Consider the following 20,533-nt stretch of genomic DNA (forward strand, 5'->3'; position numbering starts at 1 on the left):
GAACAATGACAATCTTCTCAGCCTACAAGTGTCCTGGTTTGGGATTTTGAAAACCTGGTCACCCTATTATGGTCTGGTTACTGTGCCTGGAACTGTCACCGCATGAACCCGACCTCTTACATTATTAACTTTAGCTTTTGAAATTTTGTAATGGGTGTTGAAATTCACCAACTGAATTGTCATTCTGAGGGTTATTCCCCACTCATGCCCCCTCAAAGGTGCCACAGACCCCCACACCTGCTCTCATACATGGCTCCTCCTTTGAGCAGCAGAGCGAAGGGGAGTTAACGACCCATATTTTATGACAAAATTACCTCAGCCTAAACGGTGATGGAAGCCATCGATTACTATGCGACATAACACTCCAGATTGACAGCTGCGGTCATCCTAGTCCTGGTCAGCGAATCTCTTTGTTCATTTGGGCGGACGACGAAAAAGAAAACTGCTAAAAGTACATAAAGTAAAACACATAACACACGCTTAAGACGAATCGAATGAAGTCGACAGAAAGCACCTCAACGCCTCCGTCATCGCCGCCCACTCCGCACTAAGCACGAAGACGCATGAGCCTCGAGTTCCGCGTTTTCAAAAGTCGCGTTGAGCGGCCGCCGGTACTTTTTGTCCCTGGCACGCTTGCCGTACGATTACGCACTTCCGGAGAGTCCGGCAACAGAGGCGACAAATGGTGAGTGAGCAAAATTACAAGAAAGGGCGCTTTTGGGTCTCGAATACGTGAGATGTCAGCAGCTGGAGAGTTGTTATGTGTCGCCTGTTGTGTGGAGTTTCCAAATAACAGTTGGGAAAGTAGAATTGATGAAATAATGGCGGAAAGGATGGGGCTGCACCGCTGAACTGTCAACTCACGTACCATCCCCCTCCGGCCAGACGCCGACTGTGACAGTGGCTTTAAACGTAAAACTTAAAAATGAATCAACAGATGCCAGCCGGGGCACGGCTTTCTGTTATTTACAGACAACGTGCAGAAGGCTACATAAGTCGTGGGGAGAAAACGTACAATAAATCGCTTAGGAGCTGCAAACCTCTAGAAAACATCGGCAGTCTTTACGTGTGCTTTGTTTCTGCTTAAAAGTAACGAGAATTTTCTGAACTGAGGCAACATTGAGGTTTTTAGATTATTTGCAGAGTCCGCTTGTAGCTGTAAAATATACACGTGACAAAAGCAAACCACATAGGACATCATCTCCTGTAATGAAAAACTAAAAGCCTTTAATTAGATGAGTCCATTTGATCTGCTTCCTGGAACTGTAACGGTATTTTCTAAGCACTCGGAACCTCGCCTGGTCATCTGACGTTTTGTACATCTGTGACAGAGATGGCTGTACAGAATAAGAATACAGCGAGTACTGTCCAGCCTCTGACTACTTCAACTTTCTGTATATTTTAAAATGTAGAAAACAGTCGTACCCGCAAGTCGCCAGTGCTGTTCCATTTGCTTTAGTGAGTTGAATTGAACATAGATAGATACTTTATTAATCCCAAGGGGAAATTCACATACTCCAGCAGCAGCATAATGATAAAGAACAATATTAAATTAAAGAGCCATAACAATGCAGGTATAACAGACAGACAATAACTTTGTATAATTTTAACGTTTCGTTACATCTATCCCGCTATATCCTAACTACAGGGTCACGGGGGTCTGCTGTAGCCAATCCCAGCTAACACAGGGCGCAAGGCAGGAAAAAAAAACCCTGGGAAGGGCGCCAACCCACCGCAGGGCACACACACACACACACACACACTAGGGACAATTTAGGATCGCCAATGCACCTAACCTGCATGTCTTTGGACTGTGGGAGGAAACCGGAGAACCCGGCGTTACAATTTAACAAATCGGTCTCTTCGTTCATCAGACACATAAAAAATGTTTATTTTAAAAAAAGTCATGAGAAGTAAGTGAAGCAAAGTGTTTGCTACGAATGTGCGGCTTTGATCTAAAACTGGCAGAGATAGTAAAAGCCAGATCTGTGTCCCAGTAACGATACATTTGTATTAGTGCCATCTGCGTCTCTAAAGGCCGCAGCAGTCTTGTGCTGGGTTGTGATTAAGTTGTTTTGTTTATACCAGAAAAAAAGTTGAATGAAGGAGGGTTTCAACACCATTTTATTTCAAAAAGTACCGTATTTTTTCACATGGATAGATAAATACTTTATTAATTCCCAAGGAGAAATTCACAATATACTAAATATGTTATTTTATTGATCATTCTGTTAATATTGGATACAAACGTAAAAAAAATGGCAATATTTAAGTAATAAATATGCTGTTATAGTCTGGTAATTACTAAGTTTAAAGATACAATAATTTTTTTTGTTTGTGTTTTTAGGGTCAGAGTCAAAGTGGCGGACATGGGCCAGGAGGCGGTAAGAAGGATGACAAGGTAAACAACCAGTGTGTTGCTTGTGCAGTAATACATTTAGCATCCCAAGCAAGCTTTTGGAATATTATGTCTCTCTGTCTTTCTCTGCATCTGTTTTTATTTCTGCTAATTTGCTTTCACACCAAGCAGAAGTGTGTTGATAACAAAGCTTCTCTTGGGCTAGTGCAGTTATTTTTAATTGCATTTTTAAGCGTAAATGGTGTCTTAAACATATATTAATTTGGTTACAATATCGTAATATTCTTAAGGATAAGAAGAAGAAATATGAGCCGCCTATTCCTACCAGAGTGGGCAAAAAGAAGAAGAAATCCAAAGGACCCGATGCTGCTAGCAAACTCCCATTGGGTATGAGTTTTTTGTTTTTTGTTTTTATTTATGTGTAATCAGACTCTTTTTGTACATTATTACATATTCCAGAAGATCAGTATTGATCACCTACTTTATTATGATATTCTGTGTGCTCCATTTATTGGTTTAAGGTTTATCATTGTGACTTGGCTATTTTAGACTAGGTAGTTTGGACCTAATGCTGAGACGTATTATCAGACTTGTCAAATAGATTTTTTTGGTTACACTTCAAGGTGGCACAGTCAAGTCACACCTCTAGGAGACTTCTGTCTTCATCTGGTTACTGCCTCTGTGTTTATTTCGATTTTTTTCTCTGCACCCCAGTTTTACTCTGACATCTCAGATGTGTGTTGAGTTTGAGTAGTGACTTCAACTTCGCATAAATGAATGTGTGTCCATACGAGTGTACCCTGTGATGGAACGGTGCCCTGTCTTGCCTTGTACCTGAGGTTACAAAGATGGACTCCAGCGACCCACAACCTTGAAATGAATTAGGAGGGATTGATAATGGATGGTTACTGTCCTATAAGAAAACTTGTGTCATGCAAGACTACTTGAGGACACATTATTGGAAATGGTGAAAAGTGATGCTGTAGCAGGAATTAGAACAACAAGTAAATCTTAATTAACATGGACAGAGGTTTCATTTTTGAATGTAAAGTGGAGTGGGATTTTTTTTATTCCCGCTTATTATTTAGGAAAGATACAACACAACCTATTTTTGAGTGCAGGCACAGAGCGCTGTAAATAATTCCTTGCTAAAAGTATAAATTACATTAATAATTAAATATAGTACCAGTACATGTATAAAAGCATATCTGTTAAAATACGCAAAGGGCAATGTCTATACTGATTAAACATAAATGGAAACTGACAATATTTGTCAAGTTAATTAATTGATAAGTTTGGCCAATTGACAACCTTGGAGATTAAAATTGTAAAGTAAAAAAAAAAAGAAAATAAAAAATAATGCCACGGAGACCCCTGCCAACTAGCTGCCTACCCCCTTCTGGGTTTTCTATAGTGGAGTCTGTGATGGCTCACCAATTTGATAAGTGAATCTTTCCATCCGGCGACTCCTCCGCTCCTTTATCTGAGATGACTTTTCCATATGCAGAAGATCAAGTCTGGTGAGTAGAGCAGTGGCACCAAGTGCCACATCCAGTTACCAAGAAGAGAGATGGAATAGAGGAGGGTTAGTAATGGTTTAAGGTATTTTGATACTTGTATTTCTGTTCAAATGACTAACACACAGAAATTAAGTATGCACAGCTAATCAGCAGCTCTACTCAGGGTATGCTAGACTAAAGTAATACATCTTCAGGCTGTATTTAAAAGCTGAGATGCAAGGGGCATCTCTTATATTAGCAGGCAACTCTTTCCACAGCATTGCAGACCTGTAACTAAAGGCTCGACCTGCCACAGTTATTTTATTAATCCTTGCAATGTTGAGTAGATGAGTAAGCAGTGCTTCTGCTTGTGAATTCATCAGGAAGTGTATATATGATATTTTTCATTTTTCCTGTACTGAATTAAACAGTGACGCTTGTTTTCAATGCCTGCCTCACCATAGCACATTTGTCCTATCATACGAGTGGTGAGCTGTGCAGGACTTTAACATCTGAAGCCCAATTGCCAGTGAATGAGATGAAACAGGGTCTACAGGCTTTCATTTTGGGAGATGAAATAAGGTGTTGGCTTAAATGATGCATTGCTTCTGAGAGCAAGAGAAAAGTGCAGACAGAGGAGTCTTACTTCTTACTGGTGGGTGGGGGGAGTGGAGGTATGGTACACAAAAGCTGTATTACATGCTCCCATTTTTTTATTTTGAATTTAAACATCTTTTATAGTTTTGTGGGGTTCTAGTACTGGATTGGCCTTTTTCTGCGGGAATATTCTCCCCATGTTTGTGTTGGCTTCCTCTCTGTATTCTGTGTTCCACTAAAATTTTAAAGTCATGCACATTAGATTAAATTAAACTGTAGGCTTCGTAGGTACAAATGCACCTGGTCTAGACAAGGGCCAGAATTATCAATAAATAATGCAAAAAATGAAAACAATCAACCCCTTTAAAACATATTTCCTTTCTTTGCAATGCTTTATTTTGGGGTAATGTTCTTAGTGCTTGTTGTCTTTTTAAATGTATCACCTTCTCGCTTGCTGCCAATTGCTGCATTTTGAGAGATTCAGGTAATGTGATGTCTACCTATTACACTACAGTTGGCTGCAAAATCTGATTGGAGTCGACAACCAAATGTCTATACACTTTTTACAGAAATAATTGATATTAAATGTATTCATTTTGTGCCTGCGGGCAATGTCTGTCAGTTGATCTTTAAAATTAAGTGTTGAACACATATCTAGTCTAGGACTGTTTTCTGTCTTGGGAATAATGATTTTGGTTACAAGTCTGGCCCCTCACAACCTTGTAGTAGAATAAACAGTTTGGAAAATTAATGAATAAAACCTAAGAAAAAGGGAATTTAATAAGTTACATGGAAGGTTCCAGATTTGGTGCTTTGATTAGATAGATAGATAGATAGGTAGATAGGTAGATAGATAGATAGATAGATAGATAGATAGATAGATAGATAGATAGATAGATAGATAGATAGATAGATAGATAGATACTTTATTAATCCCGATGGGAAATTCACATTTGTGCTTGTTTATCCATCTGTCTATCCTTTTTTTTAACCTGTGTTTTCCAGTGTAGGATTTAGAGTCTGTTTGAGCAGGAAAAGGCTCAGAGGAGGACGCAGAACACCAGATAATTACAGTGCTGGCTGTTTTCAATAGAGCGTGATCAGTGAAGTACTTATTTTTGTTTACAGTAGTTTGAGAAGTACCTCTGAATTGTAATTGATTTATGAAAATATGTAGATTAATATTTTAGGTGAAACACAGAATTACTAATTGGTGAAATTTATCATTGTCATTGAAATGTAGCAAGCAGGATGTTTCTTCATTGAAAATGCAGTATGCTGTAGCACAGAGTCTGTACAGAATAGAAAGTTATTTATGTTTGACAGCGTGAAATTTCTTTGCCGCAGTGACACCACATACACAGTGCAGACTGAAACTTCTTAAACTGGAGAGAATTAAAGACTATCTGTTAATGGAAGAAGAATTTATCCGAAACCAGGAACAAATGAAACCTCTGGAGGAGAAACAGGAGGTAATCAGTAGGGTCATTTCTCTTTAATAAATGCCATTATGTGTTATTTACTATTAACTTTTTTCTTTTTGTGGTAAACTGTAGGAAGAGAGGTCAAAAGTAGATGATCTCAGAGGAACGCCAATGTCTGTAGGAACTTTGGAGGAAATTATTGATGATAACCATGCTATCGTTTCAACCTCGGTGGGATCCGAACATTATGTCAGTATCCTTTCATTTGTGGATAAAGATCTTCTGGAGCCTGGGTGTTCTGTTCTACTAAACCACAAGGTAGTATACTTGGCTTATTCCCCTTTGTACATATAGAATATCTTATTCATTTTTTTGGTATTAATTAGGGTAACTTGCTTGAAATCTTAAAGTGATTTATGTTTGTTTTTCCAAAGACAGGGCCTTTTCATTAATGAGAGTAATTTTCAGAGAAATGTGTACATTATTAGCTCAGTAGGGTTTTTGGAATATGCACTAGAGAACAAAATAGAAGCCTGAGATTGCGCCAGCAGTGCAAAGCCTGTCTTTTTTCAGTCCTATATTCACACACAAGCAAGCAAACCAGATCATCGAGACAGTAAATAGCAATCAACCAGTATGTCCTGGAACTGAGAATGGACAGAATGCACCTCTAGAATGTATTTAAAACAGTGCTAAAAGTAAAATGCTGGACTATTATTGGCTCTATAGCATACCCAAGTGCACTTACTGGAATTTTGTATTTTTTGTTTTTTTATGTCACGCAAAACAATTTTGGCTTTGCTTTTATTGATCGATTCAGTTCTGAATGTTTATAGCTGTAGAGCTTTCTGGTAATCCTGAGATTGGCACAGAACAGTGTACGTTTGAATGTACTGTATTACATTCAACTTCTGCTCAGTTATCTGTCTTATTGTTTGTTTATGTATATTTTTGAATTATAAAGTTTGTTAGAAGTTGTTTTTTATTGTACTCAATGGCATATATATAACTTCTAATAACTGTTGTTTCAGGATTCCACAGCTGCCCGTGCTAAATATGTATCCCTGTATTATAGATGTACTGTATTGTTAATCCTGGGGGGCATGGTGGCGTAGTGGGTAGCGCTGCTGCCTCGCAGTTAGGAGACCCGGGTTCACGTCCTGGGTCCTCCATGCGTGGAGTTTGCATGTTCTCCCCGTGTCTGCATGGGTTTCCTCCGGGTGCTCCAGTTTCCTGGTGGACCCACAATCCAAACACATGCAGGTTAGGTGCATTGGTGTTTCTAAATTGTCCTGTGTGTGTGTGTGTGTGTGTGTGTGTGTGTGTGTGTGTGTGTGTGTGTGTGTGCGCGCACGCTCGCTTGCTCGCTCACCCTGTGGTGGGCTGGCACCCTGCCCAGGGTTTGTTCCCTGCCTTGCGCCCTGTGTTGGCTGTAGTTAGGATATAGCAGGTTGGATAATGGATGGATTGTTAATCCTTGTATTTCTTAAGTAATTTTTGTTCTTGTCTGTGGTGACTTTGTGGTCTGCACACACATTGTTGTACATCAACACCCTGAGGGTTCTTTTTGTACTGGTCATTAACATAAAAATCTAACCTACATAAATTCTTAGACCAAGAGGCAATCAAATCTATTGTGGCAGTGTCCTGTGCAAATCCGAACCAACTCTTGCATAAGAACATAAGAAATTTGACAAACGAGAGGAGACCATCCAATCCATAAAGCTTGTTTGTTTAGCTAATAGCCAAGCTGTCCCAATCTCATCCAGATACTTCTTAAAGATTGCCAAGGTTGTCTTAATAGAGCAGCAGTGCATCACAGGTCACATATTTGTATACTCCATCACTTGCAGGGATAATTTAAAGCTGTTAATTAACTTTTGCTAAAAAGCACTGGTCTGACATGTCCCTCAACGGACATTTGAGTCCCCCCACAGATCTCTGTTTGGTTTTGTACAGTACAGGGATTTAGAAAAGTTTTCCTTTTTATGCGCAGAATTAAAAACTTAGGTAAAAGGAGGTCTTTTAGGTTATAATGGTACTCGTGGTGTTATGAAGTAAGTCTGATCTAATTTGTTCTTTTATTTTTATAGTCAGCCATATTTCTGTAATGGTTGTCATCTTTGACATATTGTGGCTGCTTCTACATTGTTTAGTTATAGTATGTATACTATTATGTAGTAACGTCTTATTAGCTTAAATGCCTTTGGGTAATTTAGCTGAGAATTGCCAGTCTCTTAAATTCCAATGAATTTTTTGGATATATGTAAATTTTGAACTTTTCAGTCGGATGTTGTTCTTAAACACACTAGTCTAGTGGATCTTTTTTTTCCACATTAAATTGTTTGAAAAATCTTGTAGCATAATGTGAATTTCCAACTACTTTTCCAACTAGGTTCATGCAGTTATTGGAGTTCTGATGGATGACACTGATCCCTTGGTTACAGTCATGAAGGTGGAAAAGGCTCCTCAGGAAACATATGCAGACATTGGAGGATTAGATAATCAGATCCAGGAAATCAAAGTAAGAACTTTATCATTCTCTTTACAAGTGGCTGTGATTTTTGGAAAAACATCTCCCTGGGCTTTCCCCTGGTAGTTAAAGTTCCTGAAGCAATTAAACTTTTTGTTTCAGAGCTCATGTGTAAATACTAATGAAACACCACCCGTTCACATTTATTGTCATAAATATTTATATTCCAAGTTGGAAAAGTAGTTAAGGTTTAGTTGCTTGTGCAGATTTATTTTAGTGAAAATGCATAATAATTAGATGACAAGATAATACTCATTTAAAAAAGACAGTTTGTATAAAAAATTCTTGAAGACATAAATTAAAGGGCTTGGAACTAAAACTAGTTTCACACTAGCACTACTGACAGTGATTGTGTGTTTCTTTTATACTATATAGATACTTAGTTTTGGTAGGTATTTTGTTGTATACTGGATCTCAGAGAATCAGACTGACTTAGAATGCATATATAAACTAATAGAAATGCATAGCCAGCAGAATGTTTGTGGTGCAGTTCGTGAGCAAATTCAGTTAACTGTTATACAGCTTTTTACTGAAAATATATAGGAACAGTTTGCTTTTTTAGATCTACAAGTACAAAAATCTTGCAAGTTTGTTTAAATGAACAGACATACAGCATCCCATCCCCATCTTCTATGTAGAACATTTATATAATAATTATGATAGTAATCACACCAAGAGAAAATATAATCGGTTAGCAACAAAGAAGAGGAAAACAAAAACCCAAATCAACAACATCTGGAAAATAAACCTCTACACTGTCTCTCAAGTCCTCAAAAATGTTAGTGAAGTTATTTTGCAGTTGGACTGACCTAGACCAGCTAGTGTCATTGTCCCTCACTGAGCATCCTGCAGTACCATGGAATATACAGTACTTTAGTCCATATAATGTAATGCTTGTCTGGTGCTGTGTTTTATTCCAAGCAGTTTAGTCCAGGTTACTGAGATGAAGAGATTAGAAACAGCTAATGATAATGATTGCCACAGTTTTATATAAGGTAATACAATAAAAAACAATTCAGTTTATGACTGGCCTAAAAAATGGATGATGGATTTTTAATTTAGCCCTCACCAATTGTTTTCAATCTATTTTCTATTCTGCTAGGATCTGAACTGAAGCAGTTTCATAAATTGTTAACAATAAATGGGAATAAATAGAAATTAAATATTTAAAATGTTCAGATTCCCTCTAAAGTTAATTATGGTAACACCTGCTGCTTTTTTGGTGTCTTTGCTGAATCGTCCCCAGGTATTAAATAGGGTTGCTTTCACACTACATGGAGTCACAGCCTAAGTAAAAATTGTTTATGTCTGTTATTTTATGCAAAGACGGTTTTATTCATGTTTTTGGGATTGGTTATTGTGCTGTTGTGCTTGATCTTTTCCGAAGAATAAATTCAAATTTTAATTTTACAAGTCTTATTTCATTCCTGCATTTTGTTTTATTTTAGACCCAACCTAACCCGAAAAAGTGAAACAAACTTGGTCAAATTGTGAAAATTTAATTAAAAGGATTAATGTTGAAGGGTTATTTGAGGACTACTTCTTGACCAGTTGTTTTTTGGTTTTGTTTTTTGTTTTTAGGAATCTGTTGAATTACCCCTTACCCATCCAGAGTATTATGAAGAAATGGGAATCAAACCACCCAAAGGAGTCATTTTGTATGGCCCTCCTGGAACAGGTAAAACAACATCAGTCAAAGCATCTTCCTTAAGGATTGTGCATCATACAAGACTTGCATTGAGGATGAAAATAAATTAGTAACATAATTTTACGATTGTTCAAGAAAAAGATTTGAAAAAGCAATGTTACTGTTCTTACATATTTATGAACACAAATCTTACATTTTATAAGGTAAAACACTTCTGGCCAAAGCAGTAGCAAACCAAACATCAGCTACCTTTCTTCGAGTTGTTGGCTCAGAGTTGATTCAGAAGTACTTGGGTGATGGACCAAAACTTGTTCGAGAATTGTTCAGAGTGGCAGAAGAGCATGCTCCTTCAATTGTATTCATTGATGAAATTGATGCCATTGGTACAAAACGGTAAGCATCATGCAGCTTCTTAATAACAATATTTAACAGCAAGACTCCTCTGCTTTTTGCAGTTATATAATTTGTAAACATTTTATATATTTTGATGAAACAGCAGGCTTTATGTAAACGATTGGGTTAGTCCAGTGTATGGAGTAGACCTTAAGCTATTAAAGGTCTCAAGGAGGAAGTCCTTAATGCAGATCACTGAGATCAGAACTGCAGTGGCCACATACTGCACCTTCTAAAGTTAACAGCATTTATACAAATACATTTTAATGCTGTAGTAAGATGCCAGTGTTTCAAAGCAGAGGGCCCTGGCTGGCATAGTGGCTGGCATTTCTCCCTCACAACTCCACAAGTCTTCAGTCCCAGAGTTTGTCTGTGTCTGTGCAGCTGGAAACATCTGCCTATGTATGAATTCCTCCCTAAATCCAACTTCTGCACTTGGTAAATGGTCAAATGTGTAAATGTGCTATGTGGTGGACTGGCGTTCCAACCAGGGTTAATACCAGCTTTCAACCTGTGGCTAGTAGCATAGGCCCTTGACTCTTCATGACCGTAAAACTTGATTTAAATTATTTCAGGAAGAGGCTGTAAAGATTTACACAGCTTAAACAATGATGTGATGAATACAAGTGTTTGCTATTTTTTAGTTAATAATGTAAAGTAGAAGTACCAGATTACACCCAGTATTCTCCATAAATACTGTACTGTTGTTGTTAAGCTTTTTCCAGAGCCCAGTTTTAAGGGTATGTCGAGGTTCTTCTATTTATTATAAACGCTGCTTCATCAAGTTGGGGTTTGCAGAGGCAGGCGTGAATCCTGGAGGACTGGAAACCTAACTTTGTAGCCCATATCAAGAATGGTGCATAGAGGTGTCAATTAATCAGACAGCTACACCTACTGGGCAAATTTCTGGTATTTGCGTAGGTGCCACTCTGTGCCATAATACTCTCAAACTGGCTTAGTCCAGTTTAGGTAATGCATTTTGTTTATATCAATGGAATCTGCAATGTTTTAGACCTTTGCAAGGCTCTCAATGCACCTTTTAGCAGGGAGCATTTGGAGATAGACAAAGGTAGAAGGCTACCAACCATTTGACAGTGTGCCTGTGGTTTATTTATCGTGAGCACATGTGTCAATATCAAGATCAGTGTGTACTTAATACAGTGGACCCTTGACTTAGGAACTCAATTCGTTTGCGAGGGCTGGTTGTAACTCAAGTTGGTTGTAAGTCAAGACTGTTTTTCCCATAAGAAATAATGGAAATGCCCTTAATGTGTTCCAAACCCCCCCCTCAGCAACACTTACTTAACCTTTTCATAATAAAAAAGGGTTGTATAATGTGCATAATTTACCAAAACACCAATAATTTTTCTAATGTACTAGCAAAAAAGTTATAAAAAGTGCCTAGCCTACCAAAAACAACAATTTCATACTGTACTCACCATTTAATTTGACATCTTTGGGTTGCAGGAAGGGAGGAGGAGGAGAATGAAATGGAAGCTGGTTATTGTTTGGAAGGAGCCTCCTTATGCAAATCTTTTCTTTGTTAAATTGTCGAGATGGTGGATTTTGACATGCTGTACATATTAGCGAGATCGGTCACATGAACGCCACTCTTATATTTCCACACAATTTCCTTCTTCATTTCGATTGTGATCACTTTCTTTACCTTCGTTGCCTTCTCTTCCTTCCTTAGCAATTATCGAAATAAATTATATAAATCACTGCACTGACCGAAATTACGTCCACAAACACATGTATCTGGGCTCCGACTGACGCTTACAAACGCTCTCGGCTGTTTGTTTACAATCGCACAAGCGGATACACGTGACCGCATTCGGGTCGTAACACAAGACGTTGGTTGTAATTCAAAACAAAAATTTTGGTCGTAAACCAAGTTGTTTGCATACCAGGCCAGTCGTATATCAAGGGTAGACTGTATTTTATATTTTATGGTGACATACAAGTCCTTGTATGTCACCATATAATATAAAATATTAGGCAGAAGAAAGGAAATATGAGACGAGCTGAAAAAACACTGATTTTAAGTACGAGATGAGCTACAGTTCTCATTAAGCAGCCTTATGTATAGAGTGTACTTGAGTGATTAGGGCCAAGCTTTTCAGGACTTGTCCTGCCTATAGCTGTGCCTCAGACGTTTGATCATTTCAGTCACTCGGCTTGTTGCTCTAATTACACCCAAAAACAAGAACATCATTTATTTATATAGCACATTTTAGGATACAGTACTGCACACAACAGACTCATAGAACATTATAAAGTAAGAAGCACTTGGTTTTTTTTTCTTTTACACTTCTGAGATATAATGTAGTTTCCTTGACCATTTTTGCAGTATTGGCTTTAGCTCATTCATCTCAAATATGTTTTACGCAGTCATTGTAATTACTTGAAATAACAACAAAGGCAACGAATAATTGTTAATCACAAGGCAACATTATTTAGTGGAATCATTTTTTTCTGTATTTTATAAGCTTGTTTGCTCCGTGCCTTTCTGATTGTGACACATCTGTTTTAGCTAGTGGTATATTTATTTGTAACAAAGTCTGGTGTGGAAAGTTAACTCGGAAAATAAATGGCCTTTAAATCGGTGTTGAGTTGTGAAGGTGAAATGATTGTCTCAGCTTGTCTCAGAAATTTTGACATTTCTAAGGGTGGCTCTTAAGCTTTTTTTTTGTCTCTAACAGAACAAAAAGTTGGGGTTTCCAAGCAGACGTGATCTCTACTTTAGTCACTGAGATCTCTTCTGGTAATGTACTGATACAACTTCATTTATGTTACTGCAGACTTCACTAGCACTTTTTTTTGTTTTTTTAAGGTATGACTCAAACTCTGGAGGCGAACGGGAAATTCAGCGTACCATGTTGGAGCTTCTGAACCAGTTAGATGGCTTTGATTCCCGTGGAGATGTGAAGGTTATTATGGCGACGAACAGGATAGAAACTCTAGACCCAGCCCTTATTAGGCCAGGTAGGACTAGCGCAACCCAATTCTGTACGCCGAATGCTGCTATTTTTTTTTTCCTTCTCCTCATACCATACATTTTGTATTTTATAGGGAGAATTGATAGAAAAATTGAGTTCCCCTTGCCTGATGAAAAGACAAAGAGGCGCATTTTTCAGATCCACACAAGCAGAATGACTCTTGCTGATGACGTCACTTTAGATGATTTAATTTTGGCAAAAGATGATCTGTCTGGAGCAGATATCAAGGTACGTGTGTAAGAAGACTGCTGGACTTTAAACACTCTGTTAACATTTGATACAATCCTTAGTCTGTCTCTATTTATATTTAACACAATTATCATTTTAGTCTGCCTGACTTTTAGAAAGACACTACTGCAAAACTTGAGTGGCTACTGAAAACCTACAAGAATTAGCAAACGGGCAATCCGGTGATTTAACAACGAAAATATGTTTTTATGGGCGGTACGGTGGCGCAGTGATAGCACTGCTGCCTCGCAGTTAGGAGACCTGTGGGTTCACTTCCCGGGTCCTCCCTTCGTGGAGTTTGCATGTTCTCCCCGTGTCTGCGTGGGTGTCCTCCCACAGACCAAAGACATGCAGGTTAGGTGCATTGGCGATCCTAAATTGTCCCTAGTGTGTGGGTGTGTGTGCCCTGTGGTGGGTTGGCGCCTGCCTGGGGTTTGTTTCCTGCCATGCGCCCTGTGCTGGCTGGGATTGGCTCCAGCAGACCCCCGTGACACTGTAGTTAGGATATAGCGGGTTGGACAATAACTGACTGACTGACTGAATATATATTTTTATACTCTGCTTTTGGCCTAAATGTGGTGTGTATGAGAAAATCGCTATTAGCATATATGTAGTGTTTTAAAGTTGTTTGTCACAATTGGATCGGCACTTGGCATAAAGAAATACCTACTGTACATTCTTAGTAAAAACGAAATTTTTTTTCAGTTCATGTAAATGTTAGCGATTTTTCTCCTTAAATTAGTTAAATCTAGTGAATATTATCCATCCATCCATCCATTTTCCAACCCGCTGAATCCGAACACAGGGTCACAGGGGTCTGCTGGAGCCAATCCCAGCCAACACAGGGCAGGGAACCAATCCCGAGGCAGGGTGCCAACCCACCGCAGGACACACACAAACACACCCACACACTAAGCACACACTAGGGCCAATTTAGAATCGCCAATCCACCTAACCTGCATGTCTTTGGACTGTGGGAGGAAACCGGAGCGCCTGGAGGAAACCCACACAGACACGGGGAGAACATGCAAACTCCACGCAGGGAGGACCCGGGAATCGAACCCAGGTCCCCAGGTGTCCCAACTGCGAGGCAGCAGCGCTACCCACTGCGCCACCGTGCCGCCCAGTGAATATTATAGTAACAGAATTCCTAAAAGCCTCTTTTGAGTTCTACAAAACTCTCCAGAATTTCACCAGGGAATTATTTGGTGCTACAAAACTTAACACATTTTATCGTATGTTTTGTAGCTTAAAATGAATTTTGTGAACTTTCATTATTTACATCGTTCATATCTTGGGTACAGTAGATGAATGTACTGAATCTGCCAACAGCATCTTATCTGCTAAACTCAAATAAATACACTGCCTGGCCAAAAAAAAAAGTCACCACCAAAAAAAAGGTCACACACTCTAATATTTTGTTGGACCGCCTTTTGCTTTGATTACGGCACTCATTCGCTGTGGCATTGTTTCGATAAGCTTCTGCAATGTCACAAGATTTAGTTCCATCCAGTGTTGCATTCATTTTTCACCAAGATCTTGCATTAATGATGGTAGAGTCTGACTGCTGCGCAAAGCCTTCTCCAGCACATCCCAAAGATTCTCAGGGTATATCTGGACTCATCAGACCACGTGACCTTCTTCCGTTGCTCCAGAGTCCAATCTTTATGCTCCCTAGCAAATTGAAGCCTTTTTTCCCGGTTTGCCTCACTGATTAGTGGTTTTCTTAGGGCTACACAATCCCTTGAGTTCCCTTCACATTGTGCGTGTGGAAATGCTCTTACTTTCACTATTAAACACAGACCTGAGTTCTACTGTTGTTTTTCTTCGATTTGATTTCACCAAACGTTTAAGTGATCACCGATCACGATCATTCAGGATTTTTTTCTGGCCTCATTTCTTCCTCGAAGACGATGGGTCCCCACTATCCTTCCAGTTTTTAATAATGTGTTGGACAGTTCTTAACCCAATTTTAGTAGTTTCTGCAATCTCCTTAGATGTATTCTCTGCTTGATGCATGCCAATGATTTGACCCGTCTCAAACAGACTAACATCTTTTCCACAACCACGAGATGTGTCTTTCGACATGGTTGTTTAAGAAAATGAGGAGCAACTCATTGCACCAGCTGGGGTTAAATAACTTGTTGCCAGCTGAAAGATAATCGCCATGCAGTAATTATCCAATAGGAGGCTCGTACCTATTTGCTTAGTTAAATCCAGGTGGCGACTTTTTTTTTTGGCCAGGCAGTGTATGTAAATAAAGCAGGAACGCTCAACTTTTATACAAAGTAAAATTGTAGAAATTATTGTCGTGTTTATTCTGTTCTTAAAGATCAATGCCACGCGTGTCTGACTGGTACCCATAGTTGTCCCCTACAGGCTTTAAAATGAGTCCGACGTGAAGCTCGATTTGTGTCTCATCAGCGTTTTTTTTTTTGCGTTTATTTCAGGCTATCTGTACAGAAGCCGGCTTGATGGCTTTACGAGAACGTAGAATGAAAGTGACAAATGAGGACTTTAAAAAATCAAAAGAAAATGTTCTTTACAAGAAGCAAGAGGGCACACCGGAAGGACTATACCTTTAACTTGTTACAGATGTCTTTACAGGTCCAAAACGCCTTCCTTTCTGCTTTAGTATTAAACCATGTAATAAAATGGGACAAGAAAACTTGTTTGTCAGTAAGCGCAGCCATCTTTTTAAGACCGTGTGAGTGTGATTGTGGCGTCTTTACTGGAGCAGAGCCGCACCTCCTTTGTAAATCCTCATTTTTGACAATAAAATATTTCATTTCAGAAATCATGTGGATATGCTCATTTGATTTATAGCCATATCCACTTTGAATTAAAAAGTGAAGATGGATACGGAGTTCCTGCTTTTAATTTTGTATTTTATTTTATATGTGTCCTCTTAGGATTGAACAGCCAAATGAACATTGTTTTTAGAACGTGTGGCTTATTACTTAAGATGGCTTTGTGTTCCGTCACCCATAAATATTCGAACTAAAGTCAGCCAAGGATTTCCTGTGCGTTGATTGTGCACCCATAAAGTGTGGGGTTGCCTTAGGGAGCCAACATGAAGGGAAAGAACCGTAGCAAATAAAAAGAATTTCAAAAGTGTAGAAGAGTTTTTTTGTCCATTTGCAAAATGTTTTATGGTTTTGTCAGTTTATGAGGTACAGCCGACTGAGAATCTGTGCTGAGATGAGACAGCAGCAGTGGCTTTTCAAAGCGTCTCCACAGATCAGACTTCTCTGAGCTTATCAGTAGTCCGGGGGCACACAGCCTGCTATTGTGAGACATTAACACACGTAGGTGCAGCCCACCGGGGTGAGGTTTTTATCTTAACTGTAAATCATACAGAAGTTCACTTTACTGTCCGAGGACACAATAGACAGGCCTAGTGAAAGTGCGGTGAATGATTGATAAAAACGAGCCACGGTTGACAAGATGGTGGGATTTGACGTTTTCTAATATGGTGGAGCTAATGGAAATGTAGTTAATTGGTAGGAAAAGGGGTCTCGGCACCCTGTCTGACCTCAACAAGGAGGTGTCCGCTCCACCGAGACCACCAGGGCTGTGCTGTTCAAACTTCATTTGGCTCTGCAGTGGGCTGCATATTGTGTCTCTGCCCCAAAACCACTGGGAGTGCAAAAAAAAGGTACTTGAGATATTGATTATGTGAAAAAGAAATGTCTTTTTATTGAGCGGTATAACAAGATCTACATATTAACAATGTGTGCTACTTGTGCCAATAACATATGAAACTATTTACATCATTACGAGACCCCCACAGCATTCAGTGGCAGTCGCAGGTCTGCTCAGATTCACACAAGACCCTCCTCGATGAAACTGCCGTGACGTGGCCCATTCCTCCGTTGTTTTAGTAGTAATATCCCATAATTTCTCTCTGACCCATATTATAATCATCCAGCTCTTGCCCCTGCAAAAGAGCAAAACAGTTAAACAAGTCGCGCACTCGCAGAAGACCAACAGAAACAAACTGGACCTGCAGCAAGCTAACATGTTATTGGCTACACCCGCCGGTTACCCTCTAGGCGAGCGCGAGGCTGTGTGCTTCTGGTCACTCCACATGTCCGTGTGGCCCACTAATCTGACGGTGGAGGTCACTCACTGGCGCTCAGCTGGACTGAGATCTGCACCTTAATCTGGTGAGCCATTGTGGGACAAGTGACTTGTGGGATATGGCAATGAGCCCAAGCAGCTAACCGTACCGCCCGAGTCGTGACACCAAAGATCTCCAGGCTGGCTGATGTGCTCCTTCCAATCACTTACGACACCCGCTGATTGATTGATCGATTGATTTGACTCATTTTGTGTACGTTCTAGAGAGTTACTTGCTGTAATAGCGCAGATACTGAAGACAATACGAGATCTCTCTGCAGTATGTGATGAACTGTACTGTGCAGTGCTTGAAAGTTTGTCAACCCTTTAGAATTTTCTGTATTTCTGCATAAATATGACCTAAAACATCATCAGATTTTCCAGTTAAACAAATGAGACAAAAATTTTATACTTGGTCATTTATTTATTGAGGAAAATGATCGAATATTACATATTTGTGAGTGGCCAAAGTATGTGAACCTCTAGGATTAGCAGTTAGTTTGAAGGTAAAATTAGAGTCAGGTGTTTTCAATCAATGGGATGACAATCAGGTGTGAGTGGGCACCCTGTGTTATTTAAAGAACAGGGATCTATCAAAGTCTGCTCTTCACAACACGTTTGTGGAAGAGTATCATGGCACGAACAAAGGAGATTTCTGAGGACCTCAGACAAAGAGTTGTTGATGCTCATCAGGCTGGAAAAGGTTACAAAACCATCTCTAAAGAGTTTGGACTCCACCAATCCACAGTCAGACAGATTGTGTATAAATGGAGGAAATTCAAGACCATTGTTACCCTCCCTCCTCAGGAGTGGTCGACCAACAAAGATCACTCTGAGAGCAAGGCGTGTAATACTCGGCGAGGTTACAAAGGAGCCCAAGGTAACTTCTAAGCAACTGAAGGCCTCTCTCACATTGGCTAATGTTCATGTTCATGAGTCCACCATCAGGAGAACACTGAACAACAATGGTGTGCATGGCAGGGTAGCAAGGAGAAAGCCACTGCTCTCCAAAAAAAACATTGCTGCTCGTCTGCAGTTTGCTAAAGATCACGTGGACAAACCAGAAGGCTATTGGAAGAATGTTTTGTGGACAGATGAGACCAAAATAGAACTTTTTGGTTTAAATGAAAGCGTTATGTTTGGAGAAAGGAAAACACTGCATTCCAGCATAAGAACCTTATCCCATCTGTGAAACATGGAGGTGGTGGTAGTATGATGGTTTGGGCCTGTTTTGCTGCATCTGGGCCAGGACGGCTTGCCTTTATTGATGGAACAATGAATTCTGAATTATATTGGAGAATTCTAAAGGAAAATGTCAGGACATCTGTCCATGAACTGAATCTCAAGAGAAGGTGGGTCATGCAGCAAGACAACGACCCTAAGCACACAAGTCGTTCTACCAAAGAATGGTTAAAGAAGAATACAGTTAATGTTTTGGAATGGCCAAGTCAAAGTCCTGACCTTAATCCAATCGAGATGTTGTGGAAGGACCTGAAGAGAGCAGTTAATGTGAGGAAACCCGCCAACATCCCAGAGTTGAAGCTGTTCTGTATGGAGGAATGGGCGAAAATTTCTCCAAGCCGGTGTGCAGGACTGATCAACAGTTACTGGAAACATTTAGTTGCAGTTGTTGCTGCAAAAGGGGGTCACATCAGATACTGAAAGCAAAGGTTCACATACTTTTGCCACTCACAAATATGTAATATTCGATCATTTTCCTTAATAAATAAATGACCAAGTGTAATATTTTTGTCTCATTTTTTTACCTGGTTTCTCTTTATCTACTTTTAGGACTTGAGTGACAATCTGATGATGTTTTAGGTCATATTTATGCAGAAATATAGAAAATTCTAAAGGGTTCACAAACTTTCAAGCACAACTGTGCAGTGCCTTTCATACCCTCTTTATGTCTTGGCATGCCACACCTTTCATACGTCTAGCTGTGTGTCATACGTGCCTGGCATCTGCCGAATCTACCTAGATAGCTAGCCAGTGTCTTGCACATCTCTCCTTTATTCAATACTCTCCACATCTGTCGGGTATGCACTCACCGGCCACTTTATTAGGATCACCTGCTAGTCCCGGGTTGGACCCCCTTTTGCCTTCAGAAATGCCAGAATTGTTTGTGGCATCGATTCAGCAAGGTGCTGGAAACATTCCTCAGTAATTCTGGTCCATATTGAGACGGGAGGAGCATCACGCTGTCTATGATGCGGGTCTCCCATTTCACTGCATCCCGATGGTGCTCTAGTGGATTGAGATCTGCTGACTGTGGAGGCCATTTGAGTCCAGTGAGCTCATCGTCATGTTCAAGACACCAGTCTGAGATGATTTGAGCTTTCTAATATGGCACGTTATCCTGCTGGATGTAGCCATCAGAAGATGAGCACACTGCGCTTATAAAGTAATGGAGATGGTCAGCAACAATGCTCAGGTAGGCTGTGGTATTTAAATGATATTCGTTTGATACTAAGGGATCAAAATGTGGCAACAAAATATCCACCACACCGTTACACCACCACCACCACCATCACCAGACCAGCCTGGATGGATTCATGCTTTCATGTTGCTGACCCCAACATCTGAATGTTGCAGCAGAAATCAAGACTTCTCAGACCAGGCAACGTTTTTCCAATCTTCTATTGTCCAGTTTTGGTGAGCCCGTGTGATTGCCTGTTCTTAGCAGGCTGGAGTGGCACCCGGTGTGGTCTCCTAGTGCTGTAGCCCATTT

At 39.8% G+C, this 20,533-nt stretch overlaps 2 protein-coding genes across 2 annotated transcripts in view; one reads left to right on the forward strand and one right to left on the reverse strand.

The window, feature by feature from the left end:
* The first annotated feature begins 607 nt into the window (after positions 1-607).
* On the forward strand, positions 608-16,477 carry LOC114666433 (26S proteasome regulatory subunit 4). The gene is made up of 11 exons (XM_028821294.2): positions 608-685; positions 2,348-2,401; positions 2,650-2,746; positions 5,803-5,927; positions 6,012-6,197; positions 8,275-8,403; positions 9,994-10,090; positions 10,264-10,453; positions 13,287-13,438; positions 13,526-13,680; positions 16,131-16,477. The coding sequence occupies exons 1-11, from the start codon at positions 683-685 to the stop codon at positions 16,263-16,265; spliced, it is 1,323 nt and encodes a 440-aa protein (XP_028677127.1). The 5' UTR covers positions 608-682; the 3' UTR covers positions 16,266-16,477.
* Positions 16,478-17,354: 877 nt separating this feature from the next.
* LOC114667085 (tumor-associated calcium signal transducer 2-like) overlaps positions 17,355-20,533 on the reverse strand; it is a 28,589-nt gene continuing 25,410 nt past the window's right edge. The window contains exon 9 of the mRNA XM_028822219.2: positions 17,355-17,620. Within this exon, the coding sequence (XP_028678052.2) occupies positions 17,561-17,620 (60 nt within the window). The 3' untranslated portion in view covers positions 17,355-17,560. The remainder of the gene's footprint in view (positions 17,621-20,533) is intronic.

Source organism: Erpetoichthys calabaricus, chromosome 16 (genome assembly GCF_900747795.2).
Source record: "Erpetoichthys calabaricus chromosome 16, fErpCal1.3, whole genome shotgun sequence".
Taxonomy (NCBI): Eukaryota; Metazoa; Chordata; class Cladistia; order Polypteriformes; family Polypteridae; genus Erpetoichthys; species Erpetoichthys calabaricus.

Bases quoted from the DNA above. Each gene is read 5' to 3' on its own strand.
- LOC114666433 (XM_028821294.2), top strand. The intron at 2,747-5,802 runs GTATGAGTTTTT...TCTTTGCCGCAG, and splicing joins TGCTAGCAAACTCCCATTGG to TGACACCACATACACAGTGC. The intron at 5,928-6,011 runs GTAATCAGTAGG...GGTAAACTGTAG, and splicing joins CTCTGGAGGAGAAACAGGAG to GAAGAGAGGTCAAAAGTAGA.